Source organism: Leptonotus elevatus, chromosome 5, assembly GCF_054856555.1.
Source record: "Leptonotus elevatus isolate MCC_2025b chromosome 5, RoL_Lele_1.0, whole genome shotgun sequence".
Lineage (NCBI taxonomy): Eukaryota > Metazoa > Chordata > Actinopteri > Syngnathiformes > Syngnathidae > Leptonotus > Leptonotus elevatus.
The window spans coordinates 20698947-20720940 of record NC_141243.1 but is presented as its reverse complement, the minus strand read 5'-3'; the positions used below and the strand labels follow the sequence as shown (position 1 = coordinate 20720940).

General features: G+C 39.1%; 4 protein-coding genes across 7 annotated transcripts; 3 read left to right on the top strand and 1 right to left on the bottom strand.

Annotated features, from left to right (window-relative positions):
• Positions 1–939: 939 nt before the first annotated feature.
• LOC147174183 (potassium voltage-gated channel subfamily V member 2-like) lies at positions 940–4568 on the top strand. The gene is made up of 2 exons (XM_086076872.1): positions 940–2380; positions 3865–4568. The coding sequence occupies exons 1-2, from the start codon at positions 1052–1054 to the stop codon at positions 4135–4137; spliced, it is 1602 nt and encodes a 533-aa protein (XP_085932998.1). The 5' UTR covers positions 940–1051; the 3' UTR covers positions 4138–4568.
• Positions 4569–5401: 833 nt separating this feature from the next.
• On the top strand, positions 5402–6744 carry atp5meb (ATP synthase membrane subunit eb). Its single transcript, XM_086076873.1, has 4 exons — positions 5402–5554; positions 6026–6080; positions 6189–6287; positions 6391–6744. Exons 1-4 carry the CDS (start codon positions 5519–5521, stop codon positions 6414–6416), a joined length of 216 nt encoding a protein of 71 aa, XP_085932999.1. The 5' UTR covers positions 5402–5518; the 3' UTR covers positions 6417–6744.
• Positions 6745–8384: 1640 nt separating this feature from the next.
• LOC147174181 (purpurin-like) lies at positions 8385–12825 on the top strand. Its single transcript, XM_086076042.1, has 6 exons — positions 8385–8545; positions 8620–8734; positions 10374–10510; positions 10591–10703; positions 11866–12078; positions 12157–12825. Exons 2-6 carry the CDS (start codon positions 8621–8623, stop codon positions 12165–12167), a joined length of 588 nt encoding a protein of 195 aa, XP_085932168.1. The 5' UTR covers positions 8385–8545; position 8620; the 3' UTR covers positions 12168–12825.
• On the bottom strand, positions 12249–21286 carry idua (alpha-L-iduronidase). 4 transcript variants are annotated; one of them, XM_086076040.1, is made up of 15 exons: positions 21235–21257; positions 20950–21037; positions 20505–20645; positions 20322–20404; positions 19426–19533; positions 19238–19333; positions 18823–19025; positions 18543–18722; positions 17369–17579; positions 15385–15603; positions 15198–15319; positions 14930–15055; positions 14652–14728; positions 14483–14583; positions 12249–13009 (listed from the first exon to the last, which is right to left on the bottom strand). In XM_086076040.1, exons 3-15 carry the CDS (start codon positions 20525–20527, stop codon positions 12891–12893), a joined length of 1668 nt encoding a protein of 555 aa, XP_085932166.1. In that variant the 5' UTR covers positions 20528–20645; positions 20950–21037; positions 21235–21257; the 3' UTR covers positions 12249–12890. The 4 variants fall into 4 exon arrangements, with proteins under 4 accessions (XP_085932166.1, XP_085932164.1, XP_085932165.1 ...); XM_086076038.1 differs by having other exon boundaries at positions 20950–21286; XM_086076039.1 differs by having other exon boundaries at positions 18823–18992; positions 20950–21286.
• Between the last annotated feature and the right edge of the window lie 708 nt (positions 21287–21994).

Below are 21994 nucleotides of genomic sequence, written 5' to 3'. Positions count from 1 at the left end.
ACCTTTAATGATAAATGGACAGAATTCAAGCTTTTCGCAAATCAGTTCATGCCCTTGTAATCAGTTGGGGGAAGAGAGGAGCTTATGATGAGACGCTGCATACATATTACCAACCACATTTTATAACACCTTTTAAAAAAGGTAGACTCACTTTGTTGTTAATTTATTGATTTTATTTTACTGGTTATGGTCAATCAAGGGGAAATTAAAAAGTTCTACCGTATATTTTTGGTGTACACCACATAAAAAGCAGAGTCTTCAATGAACCTAACGTGCATGGTTTTGTAATGCGGGGAAAAACTGCAGTACCCAGCAAAAAACCCATGCAAGCATGAGGAGGACAAGCAAACTCCTGCGAGGCAAGCATGCTGAACATTCAACCATTGTTGAATGTTACTGTATCAGGCAAAAACAATCGATTAAGTCGTAAAGGTCTTTGTTCACTTTAACCCTGAACAATGCAATATCCAGTACAACCCCCCAGTTAGTACGTATGGACCAGAGCTTAATACCTTGATCCTCTTGTTTGTATCTGCTGTCTTTCTTAGTTTAAAAGAGGCGGAACCCTCGCAAAACTTGTGCAGTAAGAATTTAGAGATTTGTTTTCTAACTGAGCAATTAACTATAAATGATTCACAATTCCTGAACTCCCCAATATGTGTAATCTTACACTAAAACATTTGCCCAGTACTTTCCATGTGTAATTTGAGAGTGCTACAAAAAGATGTATGTACTGTATAACACGCTACATTGTTTCTCTTTAAATGACCTATTCTAACTGTGAACACAATCAGTCAATGTTGTCAATGATAGTTGATGTAAAAGCGGACATTGGTGAGGGGCATTTGTGGAGATATGCCACCCTGTCCACATGATCTCAGGCTATGGAGATCAGCAGGGGATAATGGTATTTAGATGTCCGGTAAGCACATGGATCCTCTCAGTCAGCAACATTAATGGGGCCATGAGGCATCCTGCTCATGTCTTCCATACTTAGGTAAAAGGATATTAGACAGAAGTAACGCTGGCAGCTTCCAGTTTGTGCACTGACATGGGGAGCACCGGCAAGGTGTTCCGCTTCTTCAACAGGAGACAAAGTCTTTTCCCCAACTACAAAGTCACGGGTCCCGACGATAGTCGCAGATCTTCGGAGATTGTTTATCCGTTAGCAAAGGAGAGCTGCGTGAGGACATGGAACTCCATGCAAGAGTTGAGCAAAGACATCTACGATATCTACGCTGAATATGAAGATGAAGATGATGATGGCCAGCATGGATCTTCCAAACAGATTTCTCCATCCAAGAATTATATGATCTACATCAATGTTGGTGGGAAGCCCTTCCAAATCGCCTACAAGATGGCAGCGAGGTACCCCAAGACCCGAATTGGGCGACTGGCCACTTACACCGACCACAACATGAAAGTGGACCTGTGTGACGACTACAACGTGACCAGCAACGAGTTCTTCTTCGACAGAGACCCCGACACCTTTCACAGCATCTTCAATTTCTACCGGACCGGTGTACTGTGGATCAAAGACGAGCTGTGCCCCCGCAACTTCCTGGAGGAGATCAACTACTGGGGGGTGAGGATCAAGAACACCCACCGCTGCTGCCGCATCTCCTTCGAGGAACGACAGGATGAGCTGAACGAGCAGCTGAAGATCCAGAGGGAGCTGGAAGCCGAGGTGGAGATCGAGGAGAACGAAGAGCTCTTTCAAGATATGGTCATGGGCCACGGGCGGCGAGCTATTTGGAACTTGATGGAGAAGCCGTTTTCTTCCGTCAAGGCCAAGCTGATGGCACTGACCTCCAGTGTGTTCGTCCTGATCTCACTGGTGGCCATGACGCTGAACACAGTGGAGGCGATGCAGTACAGAGCTCATATGGGCCAGCTCAGCGGGAAGACTTACTGGGAGTACGTCGAGTCAATGTGCATCGCCTTCTTCACCATGGAGTACCTGCTACGTCTGGTCTCCACCCCTGACCTCAAATCCTTCAGCCGGAGTGTGCTCAACACTGTGGACCTGATCGCCATCCTGCCTCAGTACCTCCAGGCCATTCTGGAATTCTTTGACAACAAGGAGAACTACGTGAAGCACGAGGCCGACATGCAGGCCGTGGGGCAGGTGGGGAAGCTCGGGCAAGTCTTGCGTATCATGAGATTGATGCGGATCTTTCGGATCTTGAAGCTGGCCCGGCACTCCACGGGCCTGCGGGCGTTCGGCTTCACGCTGCGCCAGTGCTACCAACAGGTGGGCTGCCTGTTCCTCTTCATCGCCATGGGGATCTTCAGCTTCTCTGCCATGGTTTACACGGTGGAACATGATATGCCTCAAACCAACTTCACCAGCATTCCTCATGCGTGGTGGTGGGCATCGGTAAGTATTAGGGGGGTGCCAAAAAATCGATTCGTATAAGAATCGCCATTCTCATTTAGTATGATTCAGAATCTATTTCAAATGTCCCCAAATTTATTTCATTTCAATTATTTTATACTGTCTTGCCCTTGTTTGTGTGTGCCCTTATTGGGAGCACTGTTCATGTTGTACACGATTTGGCCACTTAGGGGCAGTGTGGTTCCGCTCGTTCTGATACACTGTTAAGTTGTAGCCACATAGAAGCAAAAAGTCATGATCAAGTTATTCCAATAAAAGTTTGTTGTTGTTTTTTTGCAGTGTAGGAAGAGCATATGTCGATCATTAATGTTAAAATGCTTCTCTGTATACATTCCTGAAGGGTTTTGTATGAATAGTCGTTCTTTTGAGTGATAAAAATGCCACGAATAGCGCGCTAATTAGCATTAGCGAGTCAGACTGGAGTAGATCATGACAATTCATTGCATGTCTATAAATTGAAGCAGAAATCATTGTCAATCAAATAATCTTTCATCTAAAATTGTTCTGAATCGATTATCGATTCTGAATCGAATTGCAGACCCAAAAATCGGAATCGAATCGCGAGACAGTCAAAAATTCCCAGCCGTAGTATATATGTCCTCATAAAGTGAAAGATTCACTGGAATCTTACCACACGGGGGGGGGGCTCAGCCTAGCCCATATGAAAATGTGTGACCTGATGGTCTTAACTGGTTTCAACTAGATAAGTGCGCGAGAGTGCAGATAGACAAGTCAGGACAGGTTACAGCGACACAACGGCCTAACTCAAATCAACTATCAAATCATTAATGGACCTAATCTAACAGTGGCAATTATTACACTCGTCAGTTTTGTTTCAAGGCAAATCTTTTGAGCAGAGAAAATTAGGGCATCTTCTGAAAGTAGGCTCGGGTAAAACACACCAGAAGGACTGAGTACGTTTTGTTTTAAACCCTACAACGCCAAATGTATTATATCAATAATCATATTAATAAACCCTGATGTATATGAGCTGCCACGTGCATTGCACGGATTATCCGTTAGAGGGCAGTATCACCCAGTTGATGACTTTTCCAGCGACCTTGCAAGATCATCCCAATTGAGAAAGGAGAGACACCCAAACTCATTAATAGTGGGATATGTTCCTTCTGATTTTTGGAAATACTAATATGTTTGATAAATCAGTTTATTATTATATTTTTGACTGTTATAAATGTACAAATTTAAAGCATTGTGACCGGATGTAACAGATATGACATGAAGTTATCTGTCAATGTATCGATACTTGGTATGCCGGCATCAGTGTTTACAGAAGATTTGAGTACTCGTAAAGATATCATCTTGAAAAAAAAGTGGTATTGAACATCCCTAATTTCTACAGTATTTATCAGGTCGCAAAAGTATAACAAAGAAAAACTAAATGCATACCTTGAAAAAAAAATCAACAAAAGAGAGTTGAAAATTTTCTGTCCCCTGAAAACCCGCAGGTCAGCATCTCCACGGTGGGCTACGGCGATGTTTACCCAGAGACCATCCTGGGCCGTCTCTTTGCTTTCATCTGCATCGCTTTTGGAATCATCCTCAACGGTTTGCCCATATCCATCCTCTTCAACAAGTTCTCAGACTACTACTCCAAACTCAAATCCAATCAGTACACGGCCTCGCTCAAGAATCGAGGGAAAGTGAGAATCGTCAAGAGGACCGTACAGAAGATGAACGACTGCTTCGGAATCGGAGATGACCACTACCATGCCAATTAAAGAAATTGGATTCTTTAAGACATTTTGTTAGAGTGGCAGTGACACAATTTATTTTGCACTCAACACATTTTCGACTTTACTGCCTTAACAAACTTGTATCGAGGCCTGATGCAGATAGCGGCTTAATAAAAACCTTGGCGGCATACCTTACCAGAATTTGGTGAAGATTAAACATCTGATCTCATCATAATTTTTTTAAAAACTTCTTTTTTTAAATCACAACACTGTTGTTCGTCACAACAAAATACATTATTACTTGTGAAACAAACATGGCTCAAATAAAATGACATGCTATTTCAACTTGTGCAGTTGCTACCGATACTATGGAACAACTAGCATGAATCTTAATGTTGTCATAGTTCCAACAGATTTTTCAGAACATTTAGTATAAACTGTTTAAAAAAATAAATAAAAATTCTTTGCAGCCTAAATCCTACACTGTATTTTTTAGTCCTATGAACCTGTGTACGTTCAATGGATATGCAAAACTTAGTATTTACCGCATCCAATACTGATTACTTCCCTATACACAATGTAGGCTACTTATTTGCATGGGTTTCAAATAAATGCAGTTTTGTATTATAGCATTTTGTCAAACACAGCACTGCTTATAAAATATTGTTGGTATTAGTATGTAATGTACACTACATTGACAAAATCAAAACATCTCGGGAGTCGGGACACATGGCAATCCCGTCTACAGAAATTGAAAATGGATACAAACATACGGTTGATTTTTGCAGCTGACAATAATAGTCAAAAATTTTAAATCATAGGTTCAAGTTTGTCTATAGGAATTCATGTCCATACCAAGTCGGAGTGCTTAGAGAAAACCCACGTAAGCAAAAAGAACATGGAAATACTTGTTCTCTCTTGAGCTACTGTTGGCTTCAACTTCTGCCCAGACACACAAGCGAAGACTAACCTGTCATCCTGACTCCATCTCCTGATGTCATTCACTATGCCTGCCCCTTAAAGACCCAATATCACATAGTACGTATAATTACACTTTATAAAACCAGTTTATTTCATTCTCTTTGGATTATGTTATTATACAATACAGCGATATATTTACTATATAACTGGTAGAGTTTTTATGGTGGGCTGGAATAGATTATTAATAAATTTTCAATGAATTCCATTGGTAAGTTATTTGAGTAAAATGAGTTTGGTGACGAAATAATAAATAAACAAATAAAGCTTGTTGACGGAAGAACAGTAAACTCTTTTTGTGATCGTCCAGAAGGTGGCAGCACTTTAACAACGATCAGTTGCGACGCTTCCTACCCTTGCTCGTTGAAGAAGTCACCTCTCCCTCCCACAATCCTTTGCGGCGATAAAGTGACCTCTCTGCTACTAGCTACTAGCCTGTCGCTCAACCATGGCTCCCCCTGTTGCTGTATCTCCATTGATTAAGGTTCGTTCGCCCCGTAATATTTTGTACAATACAATATGAATGTTTGTTGTCAAGTACATGTATCGTACCTCGGTTTAGATTTAGAAGCACCGACACCGTAATAGACCTGTCACGGGTGTCCTCGTTTTACGGCGGAGTTACGTTGGGGGCGTAACCGGAATTGTATGGCGTTACGCTAACGCGACATTACATCCGTAAATACAGTTAAATGTGTGTATTAAAAGCACTTACAGGTCATACATGTAAAATAATGAAACATAAAATAGAATTTCTTACGCCGCTGCGCACACTAGATATTTGGCGGTGAAAATCTCAAAACTACGTATGTCGAGGACTCACTATCGCATTAAAATTAGTGAAACAACTCAATTAACTACACATTGCAGTTGCTCTGTACACCGTTGCTGATACTTTCTGAATAAATAATGAAATGTGAGAATGGCCTGATGATTTGTTTGTGTTGTATTCCAGACCGCCAGGTATTCAGCTTTGATTGTTGGCATCATTTATGGCAAGAAGAGATATGGTAAGTTGTTCCCAAAGGAGCCTATTTACTTCACCACAAATTCCATGGAGTGTAAACATCAATATTTCCCGCCGGTTTTTGAATGCCACGCTTCTTATCTCTGTTCAGATCACTTGAAGCCTATTGCAGCTGATGAGAGGAGAATTGAGGAGGAAGAGACGAAGGCCCGTCAGGAGCAGGAGCGCATTGCCAAGGAGCTAGCAGCAGGTGACCAAATATGTTCACCATGTTTTGGGCATGCTCAATAAAGCAGGACTGTTACTTTTCTTTAAACGTTCTGACCTAATCATATTATACTTTGTCATGACAGCAAATGAAGACACCATCCTGAAGTAAACCTGGACTTACATGTACAGTTCCTAACTTGTCCTTCGTCATTGTGGAATGGGCAACGTCGGCGCTCCCATGTTGTAGATATCGACACTGTTGCTTAAGAATAATTTATTTCTTTGGCTTCTGCTCCTGTTAGTAATCATGTAAATAATTGGTTGAAGTTTTGATTAAAATAGCTGCCTGTGTAAACCCCACCCATGCCCACTATTGTTTCCCCATCCGCTGTTACATTATTGCTTCTTAACAACGACAGTTCTCAGTTTGTATTTACAAGACCTCGATGTGTTCACAGATTTAATTAACTTGAATAAATGCAAAGTGGCATGACTAATATGAAGTTGTATTTTATTGTTTTAAGGTTACACTACGTTCATTTTAGATGAGAAAAATGTCATGGAACACCACCAAAGAAAAATACTGACATCTTTAACAAGTTTTGCCAAACGGTCAAAAGCTGAGAAAACGGCTCACATCGAGTTGTGATGTCACTGATCCTCTTTGACCTGACGTGACGCCGGTCCAGACAACGTGAGGTCACGTCTTGCACTGGATCAGCCCAAGCCAGCAATCGGACTTACCTAACGCCTCGGTGCCGGTTGCCAACAATAGCTGTGCACTTTTGCTCGCTGCTATTTATTCCTTGGCTAAACTTAGCGCTCACCTTCTGTCAAAAATAGTAGCGCAGAAATCTTTAGGGCAATTGATAGCATTACTGTAGCGATTTTTGGCTTTCAGGTGGAATTTTGAGTGATAAAAGTGCCACGAATAGTGCGTTTATTAGCATTAGCGAGTCAGACTGGAGCAGATCATGACAATTCAATGCATATCTATAAATTGAAGCAGAAATCATTGTCAATCAAATAATCTTGAATCTAAAATTGTTCTGAATCGATAATCGATTCGGAATCGAATCGCAGACCCAAAAATCGGAATTGACAGAGACAGTCAAAAATTCCCAGCTCTAGTATGTATGTCAAAACAAAACAAATCATAAAGCTCCATGTCTTGATAAAATCTGTAACAAAATTGCTAGTCGACAGTCGTCTTCACTTTTATATTGACTTTTTAAAATCAATGTGTTATAATATGAGGTGATGATACATTTATAGCATATCAATCATAACGGAATCCATGAACTACAACGTTCGCCTTCCCCACATATCATTCAAGAGCATGTCGGCGTACGCATGCCAGTATTTATAGACGTTACTTAACTTAATACCTGAGCTTTCGCTGACATAACATTACAATTGTCACCACCGATTGCTCTTAACTCATTCACTGCCATTGACGGCTATAGACGTAAAAACGTCATTTGAACTATTTCTATTAGTTTCATTTTTTTCCACTTTTGTTAACAAGAGTATGAAAACCTAGAAACAAATTAGATTAATAACAATTAAAAAATGTAATCGTCTGACGCCCCTAATTTTTAAAATATTTTATTTTTTGTTTGATTACTTAATTATTTAAACGCAAGATTAATCAAAAATGTTATATCTGTTCTATATGTACAATACATTTTTCCCCCCTAGGTTTTCATACTCTTGTTAACAAAAGTGGGGAAAAAATGTGAAACGAATAGAAATAGTTAAAATGATTTTTTGACATCTAGAGCCGTCAATGGCAGTGAATGAGTTAAAAATAAAACTTATTCTGCATAAATATATGGCTTCATAAATGAACGTGCATATCAGAGTAATTTGAACACAATTTCACACTTTTTTACAGAAATAAGCCCAGTAAGCATCTCAATTAGCAGGAAGTAACAATGAGCTGGTGCAAGATTCAAACCTTGTACTTGTGAGTCAGGTGTGCTAAGCCCGAAGCAACAAACAAAACTAATATGTAGTGCAAAGTGCACCGATATTGTTTTTATGCAACTCTCAAGGCCAAAATAAATCACCTGTAAGCACTTTGAGTGCGGCCACGTGCCCCGAGGACCGGACAGGTGAGCTCACCCCTCCCCGGCACAGGGGGATTTGCTTAAATGGCTTATGGATAGATTTAAATTCCCCATTTAGGCTCGCGACGTAAAAATAAACGATGAGCTTCATGTATAAAAAGCTGCCATGCCGCTCACAACTCTGAACCGGACCTTCCCGCTTCAGCTTGCCGCGACTCCCGACAAGGTAAGACGGACGGTGCAGCTGGAGAAACTTCATTTGAAGCAGACTAATGTTATTGAACTTGTTTTTTTGCCTAGAATGGACCTGCAGATGTTTGCCGTGGTGATGCTGCTGCTGGCCAGCGTGGAGCACAGCCTGGCCAGCTGCGCGGTGGACAGCTTCACCGTCAAACAGGACTTTGACCCCACAAGAGTAAGTCTGCATTGTAAAATAATCCAACTATATATTGATGGTGTCAAAGTGAATGCGTTAACCCATTGATTAATCACAAAAAATTATCGCATTAATCATGGATTAAGTCAGATTAATCACACTATTAATTTTGAGCGCAGATTCTCATATTATACATTAAAAGGTAGCGCACGTGTTTGAGCAATAAACATAAGATCATGGATTAAAGTAAAGCATTTAAATAAATGTTTGCGTATGACATTCACAATATTTGTGCATGTCAAACTACTGGGGTAATTTTTTTTCTCCATTTAAAATTATGCAAATAATTAACTGATTAGGAAAAAGAGAAGGATGAAAGTGTGCAGTGGATTAAAAATGTTTAAGACGTCCTCATAACATTAAATGTCTAAAGAATTAACACATAACAGGTGCTCTTCAAATTTGGTGGGCAAGCATTTTTGATTAAAAAGCCTTTTTAATTAAGTGATTAATCGTGATTAATCAAAATTCTAAGATTAATCTGATTAATGTAATCATTTGGCAGCTCTAATACACGTACACACATATATAAATGTACAATAAAATATTTTATTTTATTTCATACTCTTGTTAACATAAAAGTGAAAAAACTAAACTAATAGAAATATGGCTGCAACTTTTAGTCATTGATACAGTAATTTCATAATAATTCATAAAATTGAATACAAATTAAAAAGATATACTGTACTGTAAAATACGAGTGTAATATTTTGAGGTCATTCTTCTGCCACGAGATGGCATAATTTCATTTTTCTTTTCATTTTAAGAGCTATCTAATCTTTAACATGAAGTAACTAGTAAAATTATGTACATTTTTAAAATGGTAAAATACAACTTGACCCCAGCCTCCACAAATATGCATTATTATTAACTCATTCACTGCCATTGACGGCTATAGACGTCAAAAATAATTTTCTATTAGTTTAACATTTTTCCCACTTTTGTTAACAAGAGTATGAAAACCTAGAATGTTTTTATTGTATTAGAACAGATATAAAATGTTTGATTAATCGTGAGGTAACTAGTGAAGTCATGCGATTAATTACGATTAAGTATTCTAATCGCCCGACGCCCCTAATTTGTAATAATCGTTTCTTTAAAAAAAAAAAGATTAAAAATTTAAAAAATAATTACAATTATTTTATTTATTTTTCTTAAAAAGAAAATATTTTTTTTAACTAGGGCCGTCGGGCAATTCTTATTTTTTAATCGTAATTAATCGCATGACTTCACTCGTTAACTCACGATTAATAACACATTTTATATCTGCTCTAAACGTAAAAAAAAATAATCTAGGTTTTCATACAATTGTTAACAAAAGTGGATTTTTTTTTAAACTAATAGAAATAGTTTAAATGAATTTATGACGTCTATAGCCGTCAATAGCAGTCAATAAGTTGAATTTATTACTGCAAAATTGTGTGCTAAAAAAATTTGTGGCTTAAAAGGAACTTTAAATTAACGCACTAATTTTGACAAGCCGATTTTGAGAGTTGACAAAGTTGTAAAAATGACAGATACTGTCCTTTAGCATTTGTATGCAGTTAAGGTATCAATGCTGAATAATCTGTTGAAGTGCAGAAAATAAATATTTGTGCATTTGTATTTTTGCCGTCAGTATGCAGGCAAGTGGTACGCCCTGCAGAAGAAGGATCCGGAGGGTTTGTTCCTTCAGGACAACATCTCTGCCGAGTACACGGTCGGAGACGACGGCGCCATGGTGGCCTCCTCCAAGGGCAGAGTCACTCTGTTCGGGTGAGCGGCGCTCATCGACCGCATACAAAGCGCTTCAAATCCTTGCTCGCTCTTCAAGCTCCCTCTCTGACGACGTTCAGGTTCTGGGTGGTGTGTGCCGACATGGCCGCTCAGTACTCGGTGCCTGACCCTGGAAGTCCAGGCAAGATGTTCATGAACTACCAGGGGCTGGCCAGCTATCTGTCCAGTGGAGGTATGGCCAATTCATTTCTCACACCGATGTGTAATATGAGGCAAAGTTCGGTCTCATTTTCTATGAAAGCCCGAAAGTGTCAAAATTCAATAAATAAAAACGTCATTTTGAAATAAATATCCTTTAGATAAATAACCATTACATTTTAAAATGTGTTAGTATTATTATGAAAAGTGTTCATGCTATTCTCTAATATGTAACAATTTTTTTATTTTGATTAAATATTTCTTTCTTTCTATTAATGATTATTTTACCGTCATACTTTTTTAATAAAAATGATTCATTTTCCAAGGATTTATAAGATAAGAACGTTTTTTTTTTTTTTTTTTACAAAGTCAGTTTTTATTTTATGATGTCCTTTTCCTCAATGGTCTTTCTATTACATAATGGCGTTTTACAGCCGAATGACTTGACCTTGTCAATCAAATCACATGAGGCGAAGCCAGTTACGTGATTGGCTGAGTCCGTTATACAGACATGAGTAGCAAAACTTGCAGTATCGATTCACGCGTGGAGAAGAGTTTATTGGCTGATGAGGAGCCGTGGCAATCACGGGTTTGTGAAAGAATGGCTGCGGGAGATAAGTCACTTTCAGGAGTACTCCGAGAAGTGGAAAATCGTTTGGAATCGGGTCATAACGTCTTAAGGCCTTCACCGGAGAAAGGGTTGCATCATGAAGCTGTGTCACAATTTGGAAGTTCAATTAACAGTTCAGCCTTGATGCTAAATGCTAACGCTGGTAACCACGCTCGACGAAACCATTGCCGACTAACAATGGGCGTGTCCCGTGTCTAGGAAAACTAATCGATCGTAGAGGATCAAACAGGAGGCCCAACCCACTGACTTTGATTGACAACACACCAAGTAATCATTCGGCTGTAAAACGCCAATATGTAATAGAAAGGCCATTGAAGAAAAGGACATTATGAAATAAATAATCATTATGAAATATTTAATCAAAATAAAATATTAGTTACATATTAAAGAATAGCATGAACACCATTCATAAAAACACATTTTACAATTTAATGGCCACATTACATAATTGCCTGTTATTTATCTAAAGGATATTTATTTCAAAATGACGTTTTTTATTTATTGAATTTTGACACTTTCGGGCTTCCATCATTTTCATGGCATTTTGTGCTCTGTGCTCCCCCAGGTGACAACTACTGGATCATTGACACCGACTATGACAACTACGCCATCACGTACGCCTGCCGCAGTCTGAAGGAGGACGGGAGCTGCGAGGACGGTTACGCCCTGGTCTTCTCCCGCAACCCCCGCGGCCTGTCCCCTCCTATCCAGAGAATCGTGCGGCAAAAACAGGAGGAAATCTGCATGGCGGGACAGTTCCAGCCCGTGCTGCAGTCCGGTACGCGTTCACTTCAAGTTTGGACGTATTTTCGCTGGATGTTTGGACTAAAATGCTTCTGGTTTTCTTTCTCATCAGGAGCTTGCTGAAGAGAATCTGATTGGTCATCGTGCCGGGAATGAAGTCAGCACTTTGTTAAAGCTGACCCAAGACGCAAGAATAATCCTGTCACGGCTTAAATTGTCATCATTGTTTCAGTTGTCGTGACAGAACATCGCAGTGAAGAAAAAAAAAAAGTCCATGACACAACTCCGTCTTAACTCATTCATTGCCATTGACGGCTATTGACGTCAAAACATTTTTGGAACTATTTCTGTTAGTTTAACATTTTTTCTTTAGCTATTGAAGTTATGTGATTAATTACAATTAAAAATGTATATCGCCTGACGCGATAAAAAAAGAAAAGATTATTAAAAAATTAGCAGCGTAGATACATTTTTAAAATTGTAATGAATTGTATGACTCACGAGTTAACTCACGATTAATCACACATTTTATATCTGTTCTAAATGGACAATAAACAATTCTAGGTTTTCATACTCTTGTTAACAAAAATAAAAATAAATTAGAAAAAGTTCAAATTAATATTTGACGTCTATAACCATCAATGGCAGTGAATGAGTTAATAGTATCGGTACCGTTTCATCATTCTGGAGTACATTTGATAAAAAACAACGCAAGGTTCATTATGTTTTTAAAATGACTTAATTAAAAAATAAAATATTACAATGACAACAAACTACAAAATATTCCTGTCTCATTTGATATTTAAAACAATACAATGTCTGTAAACAAACAGCAGATTAGTTACATCATGTCTTCTCTCGATGACGGGGCACGTCCGAATACTTCTCGGGCAGCGAGTACATCCCGGGCCTGCCCCAGTAGTCCACAGCTCGAACCCTGTACCAGCCGCTCACCTGCTGGTCCGCTGAACAACACAACAGGCAAGTCGGCATCGTTAACAAGGACGTTGTTTATTACGGCCCAACTATAACAACGGGAAGGATTACATTACAAAAATAGTCGTCTTCAATGAGTAACAAGAAATGGGCACCGATGAGAATGTATTTATTTTACATTTAATTTTCTCCATTCCACGCAGGGCTAAAATTACACGTACAAGCCGCCCTACCTATATTTGGTTGAATGTTTTTTACAAACACAAGATGCTTTTTGGAGCCATCATCAAGCATAATTGTGGACATTTCAAATCTCTTCTTTATGGACCTGCCTTGGAAAATGCTGAATGTTGACATTCCAGAAGTTTCATTGTAGCCTTATTTTGACATTCCAAAGCATTTAGAATGGTTGAGGTAAAAATAAATAAAAAAATGCTAAGGGAATTTAACCAAATATTAGTATGGCTGTACGTATGTAACAAAACATGTTAATCCTAGTTCTTAAAACTTACTTAAGATTCATGTTATATAAACATTCCATCTTGGAAAAGGATGAATCAATCAATAGATCATGTAATCATTGATCAAGCATTCAAATGGCACACTCAAACACTCACGGCCATGAAGAGTGAAGGAAAACTCATCGCAACTGCAGATGCCAAATTTAACAAAACTCCTCAATGTTCGATTAACCCCTTTTTTCAAAAATGTAAACACTTTTTAGGTGTCATCTTTGTTCTCATTATATGTTGAAAATGTAAACAGCATGATGGTGAAAACGGTTGAAATAAAATAGCAGTTCTAACTGAACCATGAACTGTCTTGGTCATTCTTTGATCAAACACCTGTTGTGAAGGTGAAATCATGTTGGCCATTTTCGGTTCTTTCCCCCGTCAGCTGAATATTAGGGGTGGGAATCTTTGAATGTCTCACGATTCGATTCAGATTTTTGGGCCTGCGATTCGATTCAGAATCGATTTTTGATTGAGAACGATTTTTGATTCCAAATGATTTGATTGACAGTAATTTTTGCTTCAATCTACAGATGTGCAAGGAATTGGAATGATCTACTCTAGTCTGACTCGCTAATGCTAATTAGCATGCTACTCGCGGCACTTTTATCACTCCAAAGAACGTCTCCACGCTGCGAAAAAAACAACTTTTATTGGACTAACTTGATTGTGACTTTTTCCTTCTACTCTCTAATGTGGCTACAACTTAACAGACCACGTGGAACCACACTGCCCCAAAGCGGCCAAATCGGGTACAACATGAACAGTGCTCCAAATAAAGGCACACACAGACAAGATAGTATGAAATAATTTATATACAATCGATTTTGGGACATTTAAAATCGATTCTGAATCGTACTAAATGAGAATCGCGATTTTTTTGGGCACACCCCTACTGAATATCATACGTTTTTTTTTTGTATAATAACTCCTAATTACACAATGGTATGTAAAAGGATTACCCCCCCCCCCAAAAAAAAAACATCTTACCAGGTGAATAGACAAAAGATGTAAAAATGGTGTCGTGGCTATTAATCCTACTGAAGTCCTTCTGACTTGCAGAGAACTCCACTTCAAAGGTGTGAATGCATCTGCAAATAATAAACAAATGCTTTATGGGGCGCGCACACAACAAGTCTCATGGAGTTTTCGCACCTACTTGGAATCAACACAGCCGTCCGACCAGATAACGAGGACTTGACCTTTGGTGATCCGGATGAAACGCAAACCGTTGACCTTGAAAGGCAAAGAATGGCACCTCACTCATTCAAGCCAGATAAGCATTTATTGGATATTTATTTATTTATTTCTATCCGTCTTAAGGCATTAAGGACAATAGCTGGCCTTGATCAACTTGAGTTGATCTGCGGAATTCATGCAACAACTCCACAGTACAAATGCCTTATAAATCCGCCCGGTGACTCCGAAAGTACTGACCTGGTTGGGAGCAGATTTGGGCCGGGCGCATACATGCACGAGCAGCACAGACGGAACGCGCAGGCTTGCCTTCAACGTCAGAGTGTCGCCTGCAGGCACCGGCTGGGGCCCGTCAACGAGGGGGTCCTGGCAAAGTACAGTTCAGGCGGTTGATAGATACGACCATAATATAATAAGACAATTCTGCCTTTTTTTTTTTCAATTACATATATATTGCCAATATCACAATATGACATACGATCCAAATAAAGTAAAGCCATGTTCGAACCTGGACGCTCCTGAGCTTTGTGAACTGCTCCGTCGTGGGGTAGGCGGGGCTTCCCATGTCCTGCCATTGTTGATACGGGTTGCTCACCTTATTGTCCATCAGATACGTGACATACACAAGACCTGAGTAGCAAATAAACATTTTGAAAATCTAAAACAATCATAATCGTTGATTATGAAATAATCACCTGTGTGCGTCTCCAGTCCTTTCAGTGACACAGTGACAACATTGGTGTTGGCGGACGTGCGGTTGTCGTCACTGCTGTAGACCAGCAAGGCGGCCTGCCAGCTGTCCGGCCCTCCCGGGATTTCGGGCTGGTGGGTACTTGCCAGAACGCCCACGCTTGCATTGCGGGAATCGCCGCTTCCAGCGGAGTTCCAAACTCGTGCCCAAACCTGCGTCTCACCTGCAGCCGTAGTGACAGATTACGTAATGCGCATCTTCCATGAACACATATGGAATGTACAGCTTGATTTCACACAGACTTTTAAAGTCTAAAATCCATTTTTGTCCACCAGGGTCAAATTTGAGACTCAATATATTATGTAGTACCGGTACAAAAGAACATGATCGTTTTCATTTTTGGGTGTCACTTTAGTGGAGGCCAGGTTTCAAGGCAAGCATGGTGAAGCAGCTTTTAGCTGTTATGCTGCATGTAAAAGGAACAAGATGCTGACAGAAATGAGGTCAGCCCAAAATGTAAATGTTAAGAAGTTCAATTTGTGTGTGTTTTTTCCCCCTCCCATACCTTTGATTAGTGACTTTTGAGCATTTTCAAATCAATTTCACTATGTGGTCTTTGAGTTAATTTCTCTCCTTTGCTTTTAAAATGTTTTGTTTGTAAATGTGTTTGAATCTTTTGGTCATTTCAATAAGCTCGTTTTGTTCGCTCTGACTGCACCTATCACCTTTATAGTAGAGTGTGCGGACCCTGCACACTCCACAGATTCTTTGGGGAGGGGCGGAGTTTTTCGTACCTCATTTGAAGTCATGTCTTCGTTTGTCAACGCCGGCTGTCGCTTTAAGCACGCGCACCATGAACGAGCCTGACACAGATGCTGCAGTGACGCTTTGGGCCAGAGGTGGCAGTCGCGAGTAAAAAAGTGACAAACTGCACAAAGATCCTTTAAGGCTTTTCTATATGAATAAGTTAACTCATTCACTGCCATTGACGGATATAAACGTAAAAAAAAACATTTTAACTATTTCTATTAGTTTAACTTTTTTTTTTAAACTTTGGATAACAAGAGTATGAAATCCTAGAATTGTTTTTATTGTACATTTAGAACAGATATAAAATGTGTGATTAATCGTGAGCTAACGATTGAAGTCATGCGATTAATTACGATTAAACTTTTAATCGCCTGACGCAAATTTTTAATAATCATCTCGTCAGGCGATTACAATTTTTTATTGTAATTAATCGCATGACTTCACTAGTTAACTCACGATTAATCACAAATTTTCTGTTCTAAATGTACAATAAATAAAATATAGGTTTTTATTCTCTTGTTAATGAGTTAACTCATTCACTGTCATTGACGGCTATAGACGTCAAAAATTAATTTGAATTTTTTTTGTTGATTGTTGTATGTTTCACATTTTTTCCACTTTTGTTAACAGTATGAGTATGAAAACCTAGAAAAAAATGTTTTACTGTACATTTAGAACATATATAAAATTTGTGATTAATCGTGAGGTAACTAGTGAAGTCATGTGATTAATAACAATTAAAAAACATTATCGCCTAATAAAAAAAAAAAAGAAAAACTTTCAGTAATTAATCACATGACTTCAATAGTTAACTCACGATTAATCACAAATGTTATATCTGTTCTAAATGTACAATAACAAAATTCTAGGTTTTCATGCTCTTGTAAACAAAAGTGGGGGGAAAAATGTGAAACTAATAGAAATAGTTCAAATGAATTTTTTACGTCTATAGCCGTTAATGGCAGTGAATGAGTTAACAAAACTGGGGGAAAAAAGTTAAACTAATAGAAATAGTTCAAATGAATTTTTGACGTTTATAGCCGTCAATGGCAGTGAATGAGTTAATGGCTTTAAATAATAAGGTTAATAATACTTCGTCATTTGCAATGACGCTAAAGCGTACGTAGCGATTAACTTATCACATTATGGACCCAAATCAAAATCCAGTCAGTCAGTACCTAGCAGAGCCAGAAGTCCCATGACGGTGAGGACGGGCTTCCTGATGAGCTGAACGTGAGGAGGTCGCGTGTTGTTGACCTGGAAGCGAGCGGTCAGAGTGCGCTGGGTGAAGGGGTGAGGATGGTAGCTGAGGAAGGCGTTGTCGTTGCTCAGCAGGGTGTAGTTGATGCTCGCGTTTGCACACAGCACATCCTGATGCTGACTGATCACCTGTGACAAACAGTTATCCGTCACGAGATTACCAACGGCGCTGGACGTCATAATACGTAATAATGTGATCAACGTTATTTGCCATCAGGACTCGTGTTCTTTCACACCAAACTCCTTAAAATGGTGCAGCGACGCTTGGTCATTATTCCTCTAATCCGGGGGTCAACAACCGTTACTGTCGAAAGAGCAGTTTTACGTCAAATAAATAAATGAATAGATCTGGAGCCTCCAAATATTTGAACATTATTTGTGATGAAGGAAACAGTGTGTCAGTCTAATGTACTGAGGGCTCAACAGCGAATGCATCCAGTACTTTGAGGTTCAATTTCTTCTACCTTTCGATTGTACTTTTTGCATTTATTTGGATAATTTTTTTATACTTCATTTTTTATTTTAAAAAATTCATGGACATATGCAAATTTTCTGCCTCTCCTTCTTTTTTGGGGCATTTTAGGACTATATATTACAATATATTTTTTCTACCTTTTTCGCTATCAATTTTTGGGCAATTTTGTTGCCTTTTTTTAACGGTAATTTTTGGGATTTCTTCTATTGCTTTTGGACATTTTATGGTAACTTATATTAATATTTTCTTTTCTGCCTATTTTATTAAATTCACTGACATTTTGGGCAATTTCATGGACATTTCATAATTTATTGCTTTTTCTCTTATTTTTTGAGATTTTATGGTATTTAAATTGTTTTTTTTTTATCTACCTTTCGTCTTTTGGACTGACATTTTTTGAATATTTCATCATTTATTTTATTTATTTATTAATTAATTCATTTGAATAATATTTTGTCTAAAAATAGAAACAAATATCGGACAAAATATCAATGTATACTTTTTTTTTTTTTTTTTTACAGATCTAAAGGGAGCTACAGTAGAGGGACTAAAGAGCCACAAGTGGCTCCAGAGCCGCAGGTTGCAGACCAGTGCTCTAATCCTCCCCTGCTCCCCACCTTGACGGCCATGGCAGCATAGGTCACATCCGCTCTCCACTCCTGAGGCCTGGACCAGCCCACCAACGGATCAGCCTCATCGTTGTACACAGGTCGGCTGAGGAACCGAGGGAAACGCTCCTGGATCTCTCCCATGGTCTGCATCTCCTGCTGGAGGATTGGCAAAGAGTAACCTCCTCCCTACAAGACAGAAGAATGCAAAAAATACAGATTACCTAATTGGAGATGGGTAAATATAGATAGGAGGTGTTCACATCCATTCACGTGAACTCGCAGACACCTTCTTGTGCAGGGCGATGTAGTCGATCCGGATGCCCGTCTCTCCGGTGAAGTAGTTGGTGCCGTTGTAGCAGTGCTGAAGCATGGCCCAGCAGTAAGGCGAGCGCGGCGGCGAACGACAGGAGTCTCCCGGACCCCCAAACTTCAGCAAGTTGCTGGCAGCCCGCAGACCTTCCGAACACGCATCGTAATAATTTAGAAACCCTGAGGAGACAGAATATCACACAGTGGATTCTATTGAAATAACCATGATGGCATTTCCCTCAATATATCATATTGTGGTTGTACAATACAACATTGTGCAAACTATTCTTATTTTGGTTACTTTAGTAAAAAGCCCAGTTTCACAATGTAACAGCTTTAGTAGACTGTGTAGACATTGACAGCAACTAGATATGATGTAAAAATGGTCGCACCTTGAATTGACATGCTGACATTATCAAAGTCATGGTTGTTGGGCTCGTTCCATGTTTCAAAGTTCCACTGAGAAACACTTCCAAGACCATAGTTTTCTGCAAGACAAAGTCAACAGCGAACATCTTAACAAAGCCAGTCGCTTTGTACTTGCACAGAGTTGTGTCCTCCACTGCGGGCGCTCGCTCACCAATGTACCTCTTGGCTATGAGATAAACCAGATCCCTCCACTTGAACACTTGAACTTTGTCTTCAAAGTCTGTGAAGTAGTTCGAAACGCTGCCCATCAGTTCAAAACCTGAAAAATAGCAAATGTGCATAGAAAACATAAATATACAAAAGTGGGTTTAAGTTTATCAAGTTTTATGAATATTATGTAAGAATTGTTTTGTTTTTTTAGACGCATATGAGATATTGGTCTTGCCCTGTTTTCAGCTACTATTTTAAATGAGAACAGATAAAATGCTAATGTGCTAGCAGTTGTTTATGCTAACATAGGGTTGGCGAACAACTTCAGTCGCAAAAGCGAAAAGGCCAATTGACAAATTCAACACTTCCTTTATACAGTGAAAACAAAACGCATATTGTTTTGCCTTTGCCTAGCGTAGAAAACAGGCAGATTGAAATGTCATCATATTTTGATACCAAAATAATCCTGACAAATGAAATGACAACGATCCAAAGTCCAATGTTTTTCAATGATGGAGAGGGTCATTTCACCCGCCATTTTGACTTGTGACATTAGCTCGGAATTGTCAATTAATAAGGTTGAAACATTTTGCCATGTGTTTAGCTACTATTTATAATGACAATGGATAAAATGCTATCATGTAGAAAGATGAATGGTATTATGTGTAAAAAAAGTCATTTTCAAGGGCTCAAAAACATGACATAAACCAGCAACAAGAACACAATCACAACAATAATTGTAAAATCTCTCTATTAAATACAATGGGGATTATTCTCATTTGGAATTCTGCACACACAAAAATGACGTTGAAATGGTTGAGAAATGTGGAAGAAAAGACCAGAGGTGAATCACACATGCGATAGGATATTCTCAAGCCTGATGTGGGGGTGTTGTACCTGGCCGGAGTCCATTAATCCACAACAGATTGATTAGCTGGTCCAATTTTGTGAAATTGTACTGGGGTTGTCCTCCAACATCTCTGAAACAACAAAAGCAGATGACTGTTAAAAAATATTGACAGTAATCAATACCACATATTGTAATTGCAAGCTTGTCTGAGCTGCTGCAGTGTCACTTACTGCGCACTGACCAGCTCCATCATCCAGTGTATTCGGACCTGCTGGATCCCTCCATGTGGGACCGAGCCCACGTAGGCAAGGTTCTGTTGCTGGTCAACGCTCAGGTCAAAGTGATGCGCCTGAGTGTGAGGGAGAGGAGGACTGCACACGACACACAGTGCTTAACAAATGTATTACACACCTGTCATAACAAGAAGAGACCACACACAGTATCATAAAGCAAATTTGCGCTATTCAGCTCTTAATGTCATAAATGCAATAATTGTTTTGTAGCACTGTAAACGATTAAGCTGGTGTAGCTCTATACCAAATGTAACAACTAGGTTGTTGCTTGCGTTAACACAAAACACGTACTAGAGTACTGTATACAAAATAAATATAGAGTTCATCACGCAGCTGCTACACTCGACTAAATCGCGTTTTTCTGGGAGGATTGTTTACTTACCAGAAACCAGTGCTTCTCCAGAAATGTTTCAGAGGTGCAACCGGTTTTCCGATATCAACGTTGATGACAAAATAATCGGAAGAAGCGCCTGTGACACACACGATGAATGCAAAGGCAAGCAATGTCTTCATCTCTGAAGAGGGGCTTAATTGGCGACTTTCGCTTGTCACCCCCGATTAAAAATACGTGAAATCAGCATTTCAAGAGTTTAGTAAACAATCGACAAAGTCTGGAAAAAAACAACCACACACACACACACACACACAACAAAGTTTGAAGTTGTACCTCATAAAATGCACTCAGTGGTTGGGACCTTTTTTTTCTAAGAAAAGTTTAAGTCAGCTGACCCAAGTGACGTCATTTGACTGCGACGTGATTGTAGTTTTCCGATGTTCTGTGATTACAAAGTTCGAGTGAGAGAACGTATTGCTAAAAACGTTAATGAAGAGCAGCGCCTAATCAGCTGCGACCAATTGTAAATTATAAATAACGGTCTGGGATCACGAACCCGAACCAGATCATCTGTTTGAAAGTAGATTTTTCACAGTGCCAGTGATACTAATTACCAATCTGTGCGCCTCATAAATGTTCCTTGAGAGGTCTCATGCTATCCAGTTAAACTTTATTGATCCGAAAATTATTTATTTACTAGAAATATTAGATTTGTCCATCTATGCCAGCGACGTATTGTGAACAATTACATGTTTTTTCCAGTAGATGGCAGAAGGTACAGCCATCCATTTGCCTTTACAGTATATCGACCTGTGTTGCCTTTCATACAACAGAATGAGAGCTTTGCGTTCAACTAAATAGGCCCAAATTGCGTACACTATGTATAATTGTGAGCAAAATTAAGACGAGATCATTTTGTCAGTTCATATACACTTTGTGACATTCTTGTTTGATGGTGTGCAGTGATGATTATTTTTTTCTATTAGGATGTGCCTCCCTTGGCTCAATAAATGTTAGGAAACAAATTCTAAATACAGTTCTTGTGCAGTTTCTGAAAATCTGGGGGAAAAATGTAATTCCAGACATTGAGTCA